The sequence below is a fragment of the Pezoporus occidentalis genome, unplaced genomic scaffold (genome assembly GCF_034315485.1).
Source record: "Pezoporus occidentalis ecotype Australia unplaced genomic scaffold, CSIRO_AGI_Poc_V1 ctg12, whole genome shotgun sequence".
Classification (NCBI taxonomy): domain Eukaryota; kingdom Metazoa; phylum Chordata; class Aves; order Psittaciformes; family Psittacidae; genus Pezoporus; species Pezoporus occidentalis.
In genome coordinates this window covers 8,280,815-8,297,740 of record NW_026912994.1, presented here as the reverse complement: position 1 = coordinate 8,297,740, position 16,926 = coordinate 8,280,815, and the positions used below count along the sequence as shown (strand labels likewise).

General features: G+C 47.7%; 1 protein-coding gene across 1 annotated transcript; it reads left to right on the top strand.

Moving 5' to 3' along the window:
- The first annotated feature begins 10,112 nt into the window (after positions 1 to 10,112).
- Positions 10,113 to 16,226, top strand: INHBB (inhibin subunit beta B). Its single transcript, XM_062607132.1, has 2 exons — positions 10,113 to 10,785; positions 13,442 to 16,226. The coding sequence occupies exons 1-2, from the start codon at positions 10,383 to 10,385 to the stop codon at positions 14,215 to 14,217; spliced, it is 1,179 nt and encodes a 392-aa protein (XP_062463116.1). The 5' UTR covers positions 10,113 to 10,382; the 3' UTR covers positions 14,218 to 16,226.
- Positions 16,227 to 16,926: the final 700 nt, after the last annotated feature.

The following is a 16,926-nucleotide window of genomic DNA, read 5'->3' as shown; positions in this document are numbered from 1 at the left end:
AGCCTTGTTTCTCATGATACTTGTCCAAGTAGTTCATCATGCTGTGGTCAGTTTGCTTTGTTGCTATCCATGTAAATAGCATGCAAACAAACTGGTGATATTAAACAAAATATTCTTTCTGTTGTGACTGCTCACCATAGGCATTTTTAGTCTCCATTTTGTGGTAGGGAACTTGTTCTGACACAAGGAACACCTAAGAAAATGAAACAATAGCCCTTAGCACTGCAGTATGAGCCATCATAACTAATGCTTGGGTTTTTTTATGTCATGAGTTGGAGACTATCTTTTCTCCTCCCCCTCCCAGTGAGGCTACTGTGATACCTAAATAACTGATTATGTTAGATTTCCCCTAACCCTGACATCTGGAAGAGCTGTGGCTATACAAAGTACCGTATACTGCTGATTCTTTATACAGCCCTAGGACCTCTCACCCTGAAGGACCAGACCTCTTGAACTCTGGACCATGACTACCTTCCCATTCCCCCCAAAAGGCCACAGTAAATGAGGTCTTCTTGGAGAAGTCCAGCTGTGTGATAGCAGCTGCTGCCTTATGCTCCCCTAAAGGGAAAGTGGGGCCTGTTTTGGGGTATGATGGAACCAACTGGGTGCAAGCCCAGCATTTTCTGTCTCTGTGCCCTTCACTGCTCTAGTAGAGGTGGCCCTGCAGATGAGGGTCCCAAAGGATGTGCAGCAGCCAAATACAGCCTCTGCTGAAGGGAAAACTTGTGCACGATTCAAAGCAAGTACCACTTTACAATAACCTTTAGTAAAGAGGAGCTGAAGAGAATAAAACAACTAATTGGTTCTGCATTGGGATGCTTTAGTACCCACACTGAAATTTGGCCAAGGAAATGAAGCTCACACCTTTCACTGTTGCACACAAATAAACCAATATTTCCAAGGGATCTTTCACAATTAGCATTGGTGAGGATTTATTACACATAATGTCCAAACCTGAATGCACCTGGCTCTGGTATGGGATCATTGGTGATTGTTTGTTGTCCTTTTTGTTGGTTTTTTTTAATATTCCATTTTCAGCTGGAAATTACTGATGTGACCAAAGTCCGATTCCCTTCAGCAGTTTCTCCCTTCCTCCCCCCACCTTTTCGCACTCCCTGAGGTCTGACCATCTGGAAATCCTCCTCCACCTCTTCATCATGTGTGAATTTCCACCTAGGGCTGAAAGTGTCACTGTACTAAAGTGTGATGCATTAACACATTGAGGCAGAAAGCAGAGGGGAGTTGGGGATTATAACACTTCATGACCCACTCTGCAGTCGCTCTATGATTTAATCATCTTTATCAGCTTGTATCCTGTTCTTTGTATCCTTTCATTTTCCTGTATCTTTCATTAAAGCGTTCCCATAATTAAAAAACCAACTCTACACAAGTGAAGTGCAGTACCTCGTGTTGAGACTAGGATCAACTGAAAAAGGCAAATGTCTCAATGAGAATATGCCTCACTCAAGCAAGCTGAGAGACCTAGTTTGCTCTTTCACAATAAAGATTACTAATTATCCGTATCTCCTATTGCATATTGCAAAGTTGGGGTTCTTTCCTACCAGCCATCATGCACATGATCTGAGCAATTATAATTTTTATGCATATATGTATATAGTTAAGCAGTAATAATGCTATCTTGTACAGAAATGAAACCCAGCCCTGCAAACTGCATGCTGTGTTTATCCTTTCAGCAGAGCGGAATGGCAAATTCACTAGTTTGGAAGTCAGTTAGCTGCTTAGCCTCCTTCTGACTAAATAGTGAGGCTTATTATACTTCAAATAAATAAATATATATCTTTCTTTTGTGGCTTAGTTGCTGTAATCATCTTGGATGTAATAATGTTACTAGCCTCAGGGCTATATTTATTAAGATTTTAATCTAAAATCTTTCTGTCCTTCAGCATTTAAACAGAGGAAAACCCCATCTGGAGTAGCCAAAATGAAAAAAAAAAGGGTTCATTCTTTTCTTTTTCATGCATTCGCCTCCCCTAGGCCCTCTCTCTCTCATCTTGCAAGCCTAGAACAATGCACTTTCCTGTTGTAGCTCGGCACCCTCCTGACACTTCAGTACCTGTGTAGGTTTGGTAGACCCAAAGTCTGCTTAATATGATCTGTGTGCTCTTGCTCTTGCTGTCTCCAGAGCAGTGGTTTGGTATTTTATCCTTGTATTATAATAATGGTGTATTTCACAGTAATATTTCCACATACTATAATTTATTCTTAATAATGCTTTTGGTAAGGATCTAAACCACAGCAATAAATGTCAGGGGCCAATGCTATTACTCAGAAATGGCAAAAGGCTGCGGAAAAGCTTTAGAGTTATTTTTTGTTAATAAGCTGCCCCACTTCTGTGGAGATCATGGCAGCAAAATAGCAGAACAAGAAGACCTGCTTGAACCTGTGGAGTGAAAAGCTCCCACGATATTAAAACCTCCTTGAGGGAACATCTCAGTCATGGGGACAGCCTGGGCTGTCACAGTATCCATGTCTTTTCAGGTGTTTTAGAAGAAATGGCAGATGTTTGCACTCAAGTCTAACCAAGCACCAAGTATAGCATTTGCAATCTGTTGTGTTTTAATCCTACAGCACATTTGAGAAATTCCTTTGCAACGCAACAGGCAGTGCTGACTTACTGATGATAAATACTGAGCAGGGCAGAAGGTGATTTGGAAATTTTTGTTAACCTTCTCGTGTGATATAGGAGTGATGGAACATCACTGACAGGTGGTAGCAAAGGACCTTGCTTGCAGCTAATGTGAATATAGCAAACGTGGAGGGTCAGACAGCCTGAATGTACTTGCTAGAGGCCTGGAATGGCTAAATAGCACTGAACAAATGACTGTAAATCATGTGGGCCAACTCTCAGCTGTGGTAAATTGGTAGAGCTCCACTAACTGTGACAATGCTACTGCTCTGCCACACTGGAAGATCCTCCTTGCTTAAACTGGGGGACTTTGGTGCTGTTACAGGAGTTGCTTCCACCTGGCCATAGCAGTGAGTGCATCGGTCAACCACATCACAACCATCTCTAAAAGCCCGCACTGATGTTCTTGTGCAAACAGCACCACAGTTTTGGTTTGATGTAACAAAAGACTTTTGGAAAAAAAAACAAAAACACAAAAAACAGAACCCTGAAAAATTTAAGTATGAATAGATTGAAAATTACTTTTGTCATACAGCACCAAGACCATGCTGTTAGTGTCAAGCTCCGTGAAAAGGATGAATTCCTGTATGCTGCTTTTTTTCATTTCAGAGCAACTCACAGAGGGTTGAACAGTGTCATCCTCAACTTACAGCTAGTGAAAATAGGGTAAAGAAGGAGAAATTCAGGCCTAAGCACAGGTCTAACCACAGCCTGTCCTACAGGCAGTAGGTGTAGACACTTCCAAAAGAGAAGGTAGTTTATGTTCATGTAGCTGTCAAGTGCTTCTGATTGTCCATCATGAGATGACTTGAACTCCATTTCTCCTGTGACACTGCAAAGATACCAGCCATTTTTTGCTTCTAAGCTCCATTTACAATTGAAGGGAAACCTCTTCATCTTGCCATCACTCCCCGATAATCATTGATTTTCTCAGGACAGCTGGCTTTGATGTTGTGACATCCTGTTGTTCATTTTCCTGATCTATTAGATGTGTCACTCACAGCTGGATGTGTAGAAGAAATGTATCAGCTGACTTCTAAACACATTGACCCAGTAAGCAGCATCCAAATTACAAGAAGTCAAGTTTTAACTATTTTGTTTACCACTTAAATGCAGATTTTATTTCTACTCACTTTGCTACTTTGCAAGACTTTTGGTGTGAACTTAAACAAACATGAAAATCATGTTCTTTAACAGTATGTTAAAAGTGCTTATATGTTAAAAGTGCTCACCACAAAGCAGACACTTCTTTGTTGGGAAACCAGCACACCTTTTTCATGTTGTCTGTGTGTCCTCACCCGCCCCAACCTATTTAGGTCAATACAAGCAACTTCAGAGGAAGTCACTGCCTGGTTATAAGGCTACAGCTTTGGAGTGCAGAGGACAGACTATACGAGGAAAACAAAAGCACTTCTGAGCCGTCAACAAGCAGCGTATACCTTTTGACTATCACGCCAGGTATCTTCCAATATCAATGGTGTTCAATCCCTCTACTTTGGAAATCAAAGCAGATTACTGAACTCTGTCCCTTTGCCAAAGGATATACTGCTTTGTGTGGAGACCTGCCTGAGGCGAGGTACCTGACTGCATCCTTCACAGCACACAGATCCATCTGCACTTCATTTTCCACAGTGAACCTGGGAGCTTGGATGCAAACCTTTTTAGAGTGTGAAGGTGTCGTTGAAGAGGACTGATCCGCCAACATGGTGCCCATGAGGCACCACAAGGTAGCTGAGCTGATGGGAGCAGGACTACAGTCACATTAAAGCAGGTGCAGTGGGAGTGGGGGGCTGAGGCTCTGGGTACACCCTGTAACCTTCTACTGCTGCCTCCCCATGTTTCCATCCTGCCTGACACTTGTGCCAGGAGCTGGCATTCAGTAGGTATTCTCCAAAACCTGTTGAGGGCTCTGATTTATTTCTCTGTGACCCATCTTCCAGATTCTTCTTGTACCTGCTTTAGATGAGGAGTTCCCAGTTTGGTCAGGTCCTTTGTTTCTGCCTGCTATACCTCCTTCTTCCAAGTGGTCTTCAGTGTAGGACTCCTTTTCTTAGGGAGAATCAATCTTCATTAGGGGGTGGTTTTCAGTTAAAGAAGCAGAGACAGGAGCAAAGAAGCAAGATTAAACTTTTAAGTGCTTTTTTGGTTTTTTGTTGTTTTTTTTTTTTTTTTCCATGAGTTAGGTCTACCTATGCCAGTTCAGAAAATGTCCAGGTCATTCAGAATGGCATTTACCTATGTGCTTTTCAACAGGACTTTGCTTTCTACAGAATTACAGTGCTTTTGAAATATTCACTGGTTTTGTTGCAGTTTAGAAAGTCATTGTGCTTAGTGAGGAATCAGCCTGATTATGGATACATAATTTCATCTGAAGCAAAAGAATGGTATGAATACAAATTCCATATAGAGCACATTGCTCCCAGCCTGCCTCTGTAACCATGCGTCTCAGTTTCTCTGTATTTCCAGCAAGATGACAATGGCCACCTTGTAAAAGCTCTTTCAGACACAAGGCAGGAGTATATCCTTCAAGGTCTAGCCTTGAAACTTCTGTGGGATAGCAATGCTCTTCTGAAGTGCCATTTAAAACAGATTGCATTTCACTACGTGCAAAAATCCCCCTTGTATATGCAGTTTTATGAGCAAAAAAAAAAAGTGCTTTTGCCAGTACAGCCTATTTTATTTGGAAATGCTTGCAGAAAAAAAGATGCTTGTGCTAGTGAGACTTGTATTTGCTGGTTATCAAAGGAGAAGCATTTCTAGTGCAAACCAGGCCTCTTATATATGAAGCTTTATTCAGTTCAGCCATCAGTACAGTAAAGAAAATCCTTCCTCAGAGGGATTAGTAAGATTACCTAGTGGATATTATTAATGGTTTAAGAACATAAAGGGTGCTTTAGCAATACGTGAGGGGGCTAGATCCTTTGCTAGTGTAAATTGTTTATGTTCCTCTGGAAGGCATCATAGAAATACAGGGCAGTGAGGGAGCTGCCTTGTGCGGTGGCTGTGCTTGGTTTCTGGATCTTCCCACCAGCACAGGAAGGTGCAGGGCTGCACTGGCTGGCCTCTCCAAGCGTGTGACTTCTGCATCTGCCGCCCCCTGACAAAAACGTGCATAAGCAAATATCTGGGTTATAGAGGAAGAGTTGTAGCGGTGTGGTGCCTTGGAAACATGCTGATTTACATAGGCTAGGGGCATCAATTTATACTGATTTCATTATAATAGTAGCTTTAATAAGCATCAGATCCCAGTTATGAGATTTGGTATGTCTACTAAAAATACTCTCCTACATCTTACCTTCTCACAGCAGGGCTCCCTGGCTAACCCTGTGCTTGCCCATTAAGCACAAATCCCAGCCATTTCCCCCTGCATTTAATGTATCGAAAAGCATGACCCTGAATCAGATGAGTAGCAGCCGGTTTGAGAAGGTGTGTGTGAAAATGTATCCTCACACAGATGAGCTCAGAACAAAATAGAGAGGAGGAGGGGAGGAGAGCGGCATGGGGGGAGCATGAAGCTACCCTTTCCCTTGGAGTTCAGCCACTATGTGTAAGCAACAAGTCTATGCCCAAGGGAAAGAACTGAGAGCTAAGGCAATCTTAAAATTAACAGAGCTTTATGGCTCAATCAATAGGCCGTGCTCCCTGAGCAAGATTAGAAATCAAATGGAACATTTCTTCCTGTTAACCCTCCTCGCTCTCCCTGTAGGCTCTTCTGCCTGAAAACGTGTAAGATTTGATAAAGTTCTTCTCTAGGAGGAAGCCAGAGAAAGTCCATTGTATGAGAGCTGCCTCCAGAATGCTGTGTTGGACACACTTTAACTAACAATAGAGGTTATTAGTATATTAGTTTCTTAGTAATTGCTACAGAAGATAAGTCTTCCCAATATTTGAATATGCAAAATGGCTTTGGCTAACCAAAAAAATGGGGGGGGGGGAAGCCAAAACATGTCACTGCAGTGAGTAAGAGAGATGATTAGAAATCACTGTATGCAAGAAAGAGAACCTCCACCTTGTTTTATAGTACCTTCCCAGATTTGTTATCCCCACTGAAGCCGTGGTATTTTCCCTCTTTGGCATTTTATTCTCACTGGGGCAGTGAAATAGTTGTTTTCAAAGGGAGAGGGACTGTTTGCACCTAGTTCTTGTTTGACAGTGACCTCTATGAACTAGTCATCACTGCTCTGCCTGTTGTTTTCTTATTAGCTCTTTGCTGTCAAATTAATTACTGTGAAGTACTAAGCTCGTTTCATTCACGTGCTCTTATTAGCTCACAGGATGTCAGAGTGATTGGATTTTTAGCATTATTTCTTTTTTTACATTCCAGGATTTCCATTCAAAACCTGTTACTGGCAGGGAGGAAATAATGTATCTAATTCGGATCTCCCATCAGGGTGGCTCCAGTGGTACTGCGGATTTGCTTTACAATGCCGTATATGCAATTAGACTGTTTATATTAAACCCCACGTGAACAGTCAGATTGGGATTGCAGTGCGATTTCGAAGCACAGTACTGTCTTTCCTTTTGCAGCACAGAACAAGAAAGGAAATATTTGAGAATAGCATTTGTCCCTTCCATTCTTAAACCACAGTAACAAGCTAATCCTCCAGCTGACGCTCTTAGGCTCCCTCATTGCTTGTATTAGTGACAACTAACAGAACTCATGTGTGAGCAGTCCAGGGATACAGGAGAAGTTTTATTCTAAAAACTGAAATGAGCAGAAGGGGCTTCTTTGCTGTTACGCTTGGAATTTGTGTGCCCTGCATCCGCCCCTGGAAAACCAGCGTTTAGCGCAATGAAAAAGGTGCAGGTCTGGAGGTTTGCTTTCATTATTTAAGTTATATTTTTGTTAAAAAAAAAAAAAAGAAAAAAAAAGAAAGAAAGAAAAAAAAAACGAAAACAGAAGAGTCGGTCAGAACAGCCAGCGGCCCCGTGACCCGGGCCCGCTCCTGGCCGGAGGAAGCTCAGCGCAAGGTGCTCCTTTGCCCAGGTCCGAGCTGCAGTGTGCAGACCAGACTCTCCGACCCTGCCGGCAGCAACCTCCGGCTCCTCCGTGAGCCCGAGCGCGGCCCCCTCCCGTTAATCAGCTCGGGGTTCCAGCACCTCCCGCCCTGCCCCGGTGACCCCGCCCGGCCCAGCCACCGCTTCCCGGCGCGGCCCAGAGGGGGCGCCCTCTGCCCAGGCTTCCCCGCGGCGGCGGCGCTCAGGGCCGCGGGGCAGCGCGTAGCGGCCGCTAAGCACGGCGTGCGCTCGGGGCCGCCCTAGGGCTGGGGCAGCGCTCAGTGGAGGCGGACGCTGCCGCTGCTCACAGAGGGTGCCTGGCCGGCGGGGTGGCTGCGCGGTGATGTGTGCCTGAGCGGCTTGCCGCGCAGCAGCGCGGAGCTGGGGACTCAGCTCCGGTGGCGTGTTTTAACGCCCCGGTGCCGCGGCCAAGGAGGCGCGGTGGGGACACCCCAGCTCCATCCTCCCCCGGCAGCTCGCCCCAGGGCTTGCCTGGGGCAGGCAGGGTGGGAACTTCTGACCCCTGCGAGGGAATTGGGGGCGGAGGGAAATCACCGTGTCCTGTCCTATCCTCTCACCTTGGTGACCCACGCAAACGCCGGGGCTGCACCGCGGAGAAGCGCTGTAAAAAAGAACGTTCCCAGGGCAAGGGCAGGGCCGGCACTCCCGCCGGCTCCCAGCCACGGCGGCGGGAGAGCGGCGTTCCCGTTATCTCCCCTCCCGGCCCCTCCGGCCGCCGCCCCGTGCCCCCCCCTCCCTCACTGCCTCCGCGCCCGCGTCCCTCCTGCCTCGCGGAGAACACACACAATCCCCGGCACCCGCCCCGATTACCCGGCCCATTCAAACAAACAAACAAAACCCCTCCCCGTCGCAAAGCTAACCCGACGGTAAACTTTCTAATGACTTCTTCTTTCAAGTGTTTAAAAGGCTAGGAACCCCGGGGGGAGGGGGAATGGGGGACATCCATCCCCAAGCGGGGGCGGGGGTCCCGGGCTTCTGGCCCTCGGGGTCCTTCCGTCAGTCCGTCCGTCCCTCCTGCCGTGGGCTGGGACACGGACGCGGGTCGGTGTGCGGTGGGTGTGTTTGCAGGAACCGTGAGGGAGGGGAGGGGATGGGGGGAGTTAAAGAAACAGCATAGTTAATATTTCCACATCAGGAAGTTACTGTAATAGCCCAGGGGGCAAAAGACTTAACTTAATCTCCTAAATAGTGAGGAACCCATGGCGTCTCTGTTATAGGTTGGAGTTCCCACGTGGTTTTAACTCCTGTATAAAAGTTTCAGTAGAAAGTGCCACAATGTCGTGATTTTGCAGGGGGGGAAAATTAGCAGGAGGAGATCAGAGGAAGATAAGCGAGGAGCGAGCCGCTTCCCCGAGACCTTCCACTGCGGATCCGAGAGAGAACATCAGACGCGTTAAAAAAAAAGCCAAACAAACCAAAACAAAAAAAGCCAAACAAACAAAACAAAACACAGCGTTCAAGCCAGCACAAGGCGAGCGAAAGATCAAAAAGACGAGGAGAGAGAGAGAGAGGGAGACAGATTAACTGGAGCACCAGCAGCAGCAGTAACAACAACAAAAATCACACTTAAAATAATAATAACAATAATAATAATAAAACCCAAACCACCAACAAGGAGATATTGTTTAAAAAGAGCGAGCGAGGGAGCGAGCTGAAGAGCTGGTCTGACCGAGTGGATCCGTGCAGCTTCTCCTTCTGGGATCGCCGGGATCGAGCCGATTACCCGCTCCGCGGCAGCGCAGTGTGCGCCGTGCTCTGCACGCGCCGGGAGCCGCGCAGCATCCTCGCCGGACTCCGGACCCTCCGCGCTGCCTTGAAAATAAAAGCATCTCGCTGATAATAAACGGAGTGTTGTGGGGAGAAGACTCGTAACCGAGGAGCTGCCGGCCGCGTCCCTCCTCCCCGCAGCCCCGGCTCCCTCCCCAGCCATGCTCCGGGTCAGCTTCGATGGCACGCTGAGACGCCGAGGGCTCTGAACGGGGATAGCCGAGCGGCGGAGAGCCGACCTGCCTAGAGACCGGCACCCACGGCCTGTGGATTGTTGTCTTGCGGGGGCGGAGTGGGCGGGGGGGTACAAGTGGCATTTCTCTCTCTCCCCCCCCCCCCCCCCCCCCTTCCAGGCTATAAATTGGATTGTATATAAATCTGCTTCGTTTATCTCCCTGACCCCCCTCAATGACGCTGGACTAAAGAGCTCCTCTCCGCGGCCCGCCAGGACCTGCCGAAGCGAGCGATGGACCAGGAGCGGCTGCTCCCAGGGATGCCCCTCTGAAGCGGCGCGGGGCACCGGGGCAGCGCGGCGCCGCCTTCCCAGCCCTGCTCCCTAGCTACCCTCGCACCTCCGGCTCGCTGCCCGCTCCCCCTCCCTCCTCCCCGGGCTCCGCAGCCACCCCCTCACCTGCTGCCGTCCCCCACCCCCGTGGAGCCGGGCTCTCCGTGCACGCCGAGCCCGCTGCACACCCCCCCCTCCCCTCAACTTCTCCCTCGGTTCCTGCTGGTGCAGCCTCCCCCTCCGCCTCCCCGGCGGCACACGCCGCTTCCCCGGGCGCCCCCTCCCTCCGCCGCGACTCCCCCTCTGCGCGGAGCGGTTGCGGCCCCCCAGCTTGGCTGCCACCGCCCCCTCCGCGCCGCGGAGCGCACGGAGCGGCGCTGCCTGCAGACGGGCTCCCTGCGGCGCTTCGGGGCGGCCCCCAGCTCGGCCCCCCGCTCCTCCGCCATGGACGGGGCGGCTCGCCGGGGGGTGCTGGCCGCGCTGCTGGCCTGCGGGCTGCTCCTGCTGGGCGCCGTGGCCACCCCGACCCCGCCGGCCCCCGCCGGCAGCTCCCCGCAGGACACATGCACCTCCTGCGGCTTCCGGCGGCCCGAGGAGCCGGGCAAGGTGGACGGGGATTTCCTGGAGGCGGTGAAGAGGCACATCCTGAGCCGGCTGCAGATGCGGGACCGGCCCAACATCACGCACGCCGTGCCCAAGGCGGCCATGGTCACGGCACTGCGCAAGCTGCACGCCGGCAAGGTGCGGGAGGACGGCCGCGTGGAGATCCCCAGCCTGGACGGGCAGGCGAGCGCCGGACCCCCGGCCCACGACCCCGTCTCCGAGATCATCAGCTTCGCCGAGACAGGTGGGCGCCGCCCGGCCCCGCGACCCTGCCGCCCGCCCTGCCGTGCCCTGTCCTGCCCGGACGGCCTCGGCCCCCAGCCCCGCCTGCCTCACCCCTGTGGGTCCCCCGCTCGACCCCTATCAGTGCCTATCAGATCTCCCGCTCGCCTTGCCTGGCCTCATACACGCTTTCCCTGCTCCCCCGCCTGACCCCGGCAGTGCCCCTGACCGCTCTTGCCTGGACCCGCTGCCTGTCCACCTCGCGCCTTGCCTGCCCTCCTGCCTGCTGCAGGCACCTGGCTGCCGGGCTCTCCTGCATGTCCTTCGCCTCATCCGCTCTCCCCTCTGCCCCGCACATCTCGCCCCGGCCCTGCCCTCACTTTCCTGCCCTCCCTGCCTGTGCCCCGGTGCCCCGGATTCTCCCCGGGTTGTGCCTTGAAACTCCCCTCACTGCATCCCTCCATCCCTTCGCAACTCGCTGCAATCTCTCTGTGCCCCCGGCTTCCCTCCAGTCCTTCCAGCTGCACCGTGGCTTGCCACCATCCCTGTGCATCCCCCGTCCCTCCTCTGCCTGTCCCACTCCATCTCTTGCATCCCTTGCCTCATCTGTCTGCCATACACATCCGTCTGGTTGACAACATGCATCTCTCTGTCTGTTGAGGCTTGTATTTGCCCATTCTGCCTTTCCATTTGTTTTCCATATATTTAGCTTTCATCTGTAGTGTTGGCCTTGTCTGTTCATTGCCTGCAACCTCCTACCAAGTGTGTCTGTCCCCTCTCTGTCCGTCAGTCTGTTTACTAACTGTGCCATCCATCTCCACAGTACCAGCCATCTCAGTCCTGTCCAGCCATTGCAGTTATGTGTTACTGAATCCCTCCAGCACAGCTTTCCAGCAGTTTATTCAGGCAGCCGCTGTGCCTGTGAACTTTGCACATCTGGCTGTAACAACATTGCTCGGCAAATTAGTTCTCTCCTTGTCTATCTGCCCATCTATTCTCCTTCATCGCTCTATCGCTCAGTTCATTTTTCTCTCTATCTTCCTTTGGCATCTCTGTATCATTTGTCCACAAAATAAATCTCTTTCTATCCTGTATACTGCCCACTCATCTTCTTTATCTACCCTCCCACTTACCAAAGGCATATACATTTACAGTATCTATGGGATCTGTTGCATTATACATGTGCTTGTTATATTCACATACAAAATTTATGGGTACACATAATCTCACACAACACAAATGATGTGGATCAGTGCAGCAATGCTGTACTGTTCTTTTTTCTGTTGCTGTCACCACAGTTTATAAAGTTGTGTATTTACTAACATGTGGAAGGCTTTCTCAGCATACATTTTGGGGTTTATTATTTTTTAATAGGATGTTGTTGCGAGATCTGGGGTGGGCTTGTACTTCCATTTGGTATTCAATCAATCGCTGGCTTCTGTAACACTTCCAAAATCGACTTTGTAAAATGTAGACAAACACAGTGAAATTTTTTTGTCACTGAAATATTACAAGGTAGTATGAATGGGCCCTGGAGGCACATTTGAAAGGCGTCTAGGATAACAAATGAAGACACCGACTCCGCAAAAAATCCCATTCAGAGATTGACATAGTAATAAAGATTCTTAGGAAAAGAAAGGGAAGAAAAATCCACATTTGTCTCCGTAGAGAAAAAAGCGAACCAGATACAGGCAGATGAGAAAATGCCTTTCCAGCAATAATTTTAAATAATGATTGGGAGGCTTTGATTCAAGGACCAGAATTACAGTCTCCGCCATAAAGGCCAGCTTACACATTTATCACCTACGCCAAATTTAGTTAGGACTTACAGTACAAAAATGCAGGAGGGCCACTGGTATTTCTGAAACGTTTCAGGCAGCAGGCTCTTCTGTTTACAAATAAGGGGTTATGTTAGACATTTGGTGACATTTGGTTTTCCGTGACAATTTCGCTTCTTTAATTCTGGCGTTACTGAAAAGCGTATTGAGAACAGGCAGTGACGGCGTTACAGTGAGAAGCAGCCGCTTCGTTGCCTTGCCTTGTATGGAAGTTTATCATTTCAGGGGGGAAAGGCAGAGATGAAAATGATCAATAATAGAAGATATTCTACCAGGCTGAGTGGGGATTAGCTTGATCTGTTGAACAAGCAGGCACGTTACTGAAATATTTTCCCTCTGTCTCCTGAATCCTCACTGTTAAACCTCCATGAGAATATGTGAAAATTGAAACAAAATCCACAGTTTGGCATTGGCGTGTCAGTGGTTATTGAAAGGGCTCTCCCCGGGAGAATTGGCAGGTAGCTGAAAGTCAAAACTGTTCTTAAACCGATGAGATAGCAGAGTCCTAGTGTCCGCCTATTCAAGGTGCCGCTGTGGTGTCTTTAAAGCTGGCTGGCTGGAACAAAACCCATATTCTGGAGAGCTCTCACTGTTGTCTGTGGATCTGACACATCCAACTGAATCCCGATTCTGAGCGTTGCTGTGGGAAGTCCCCTTTTTAATTCATTTTGATTGCAAATTGGGAATATCTGATTCAGTGCGTGCCTTCTGGCCGGCACAGCCCCGTTGTGACCGCTCCCTCGATCTGCTGTGCTCTAGTGTTGTTCCCAAATCCAGAATGGCACACAAGCTAATGTTTCCTTTTTGACTTAATCTTGTTGATCTCTCCTTATCTTGCAGACGATCTGGCTTCATCTAGAGTCCGCCTCTATTTCTTCATCTCGAATGAAGGGAACCAGAACTTGTTTGTCGTTCAAGCCAGCCTGTGGCTTTACTTGAAGCTGCTTCCATATGTCTTAGAGAAAGGCAGCAGGCGAAAAGTAAGAGTCAAAGTCTATTTCCAAGACCCGGACACTAGCAACAAGTGGAATGTGGTTGAAAAGAAAGTTGATCTCAAAAGAAGTGGTTGGCACACTTTTCCCATGACAGAGGCGATCCAGGCTCTGTTTGAGAGAGGAGAAAGGAGACTGAACTTGGATGTTCAATGCGAGGGCTGTGAAGAGTATTCAGTGCTGCCAATTTATGTGGACCCTGGGGAGGAATCCCACCGGCCTTTTTTAGTGGTGCAAGCCCGCCTCGCTGATAACAAACACAGGATCCGGAAAAGAGGCCTGGAGTGTGATGGCAGGACCAATCTATGTTGCAGGCAACAGTTTTACATTGACTTTAGACTCATTGGGTGGAATGACTGGATCATAGCACCATCAGGTTACTATGGGAATTACTGTGAAGGGAGCTGCCCAGCCTACTTGGCTGGCGTCCCGGGGTCGGCTTCCTCCTTTCACACTGCCGTCGTGAATCAGTACCGAATGCGGGGGCTGAACCCGGGCACCGTGAACTCCTGTTGCATTCCAACCAAACTTAGCACAATGTCAATGCTGTACTTTGATGATGAATACAACATTGTGAAAAGGGACGTTCCCAATATGATTGTGGAAGAATGTGGTTGTGCTTGATTTAAGGTGTGTTTTTTTGGGGGGGGGAGAGAAAGAGAGAGGACAAGAGAGAGAAAGAAACATTCCCCTACAAGATGGTGTTGGAGGAAGTTTCACTGTGTATCCAGGCATCAGTGTTGGAAAGTCACTGTGGAAAAGTTTGACAAAAAAAAAGAAAAAAAAAAAGAAAAAAAATCATTTCACTTTGGTGTCAGGACAGTGGCAGTTTGTGGATCTTGGACACATATATTCTACCACTTATAAGTTAATGCTATGAAATATCTTAAAGACACACACACAGGAAACGTGGGCACACACACAAACACGCGCTCATACACACATACACAAACACATACACAGACACACACACACACAGACACACACACACGCACGCACAAGGCAGCTCGGAAAAGGGACATGAGCACAGAAAGTCAGTGACCAGTGACGACGGACCTAAATGCCTGCCAGTACGAGTGAACGGCTGAGCAGCTGTTTCCCCGCCTGCCGGTGAAGCCAGACCGAAATGAGCTCCCTTTGCTCAGGCAAAAGCACAGACTGCGAGAACATGATGTATTCTTGCAGGTGTCGAAATGACCAAACTTAGAAAATTGAGAAAAAGAAAAAAAGTTGACCGTCACCTCTGAGGTCTAATGAGAAGCTGCAGGACATTGCGTTGGGAGGTGATCGCTTCCTCTTAACTTAAATATACCTAAATGTAAGCATCACAGATACCCGCATCTTCCTACAGCACTTCCAGTGAGGAATCACATGGTACCATCAGAGAGAGAGAGAGAGAGAGAAAAGGGGACAGATGCATAAGCAACTGCTGTATTACTAACATTTGACCCTTGCACAGTCACAAGCTGGGCTGGCATGATCTGATGCTTTAAGTGCCCACCAGCAACCTGTGGATGGCTACACCCGTCATGTCTTGGAAAAGGGTATTGGGTACTGTATCTGGACTGTATTGACCATTGGCATCTCTCGCTGTTCAAAGAATGAAATGTCAGAGTTGCAATCTGTGTTCTTCAATGAGGGACTCAGAAAGGACATGTGATGTGGGGGGCGAGCAAACAAGCAATCGCCACTGCGGCTAAATCAATGAACCCTGAAGAGGAATGAACCCTAAAGAGGAGTGACAGTAACAGAGTAGAGACGTTCTGAAAAATGCAGTGCATATAGTAACAGGCAAGGAACATTTTAACGAGCCTTGGAAAGGAGTAGAGAGGAGAGTGCTTTCGATTTCCTTACCAGGAGGTGTCGAGGATGGCCACAAAGATCAGAAAATAATGATACAGCATAGCACTTGCAAACTGCTTGAATGCACGTATAATAGCACTTGCAAATTTCAATGCCTTGAAAAGTGGTACTTGATAGTGCACTTATCTTTGCTCACTATCTAGGTAAACAGGTGCCGCATGAGCTATGCAATTTAAAGTGTTGACCCATACTAGACAAAACTGGACTTATGATATGACTTTTTTATATTTTTTTATACTTGAAATTAAATCTTTTGCTTCTTTTTTAAAGCGAATGATTGCTTTTAATGTTTGCACTGATTTAGTTGCATGATTAGTCAAAAAACTGCCATTTGAAAAAAATGTTATTTTTATAGCAGCAAAAAATGAATACAGTTAAATGTATTATACATAAATTTTGGAACCAAAGAGGCCAACATATTAGTTATAATTTTTATGAGATGGCAAAGCCATCATATCATGTAGTCATACTGAGCAATCCCTCACGAGGCCTACCAATTGTTTCAGGGTACAAAATGGATTCTGTTTGTTCTATTCAGTGTCTTTTCTATACCATACGCACATGGAATGTAGAGTGAAAAATAAAAAGACTATTGTAGAATACATTACAATATGTGCATCCTTTAAATCCAATTTTTATGTTTATTTAATAAAGTTCCTTTAGGTTCTGTTCCATAATAATTTAAACCAAACAATTTTCACTTAGATTTGCTGTTGAAGTATTTTACATTTGTGTACAGTTTAAATAAATAAAAAAGATTGAAAACTGAATGTGCTTTTCGTTTCTCTTTTTTTCTTCCCCCCTCCCCCCCCCCCCCCTTTTCAGTGGGTAACATCTGGAGAAACTTGCTTACTTTCAGGACTGCATGCGGCTGCAGACACTGAACTGTCGCATTAGACTGTAGTTGTATTAGTCACTGCAGAAAGCCTTGTCTGAGAGCTCAGCTGTGCTCCTAAAAATGTTACACTCCACTTTTATTGCTGTCTATACATGTAGGCATCTGCTTCTTTCTATCTGCATCAGTGCAGTGTCTTTGGGCAAAGGAACGGCGCTGTTCCGCATACCTGCAGGTCATTTACAGCAAGTTCCTGGTTCACCTGCTGTGTAAGAATGTAACTTCTTGTCTAGGTCACTCCCTCAGTGGTTACAAGAGGTAAAAATATAATGTGGAAAGCACTTCCAGGAAAAAGAGGTCAATACTGTTTGATGAACTTTTTTCTTTTTAATTAGCTGGGACCAAAGACAGGTTTTCTTTGAGTAAAACGCATCCCCTTTACTAACAAGGGATTACTAACAAACCCCAAAATACTCACAGAAATTCTCAGCAGCTGTGTATATATCTAGGTATTGATTTCATTGATCTTCACAGATAAATTCTTCCTCCTGGAGACCTGAGCAAATGCCAGCTGAAGCTGACAGAAGGACCTCTGTTGACTTAGCAAATGTTAGGTCTGACCCTGAGACCTGGAA

Coding starts and splice junctions, on each gene's coding strand:
- INHBB (XM_062607132.1), top strand. CDS start 10,383: ATGGACGGGGCGGCTCGCCGGGGGGTGCTGGCCGCGCTGCTGGCCTGC. Junction 10,786..13,441: donor CATCAGCTTCGCCGAGACAG/GTGGGCGCCGCC, acceptor CTTATCTTGCAG/ACGATCTGGCTTCATCTAGA.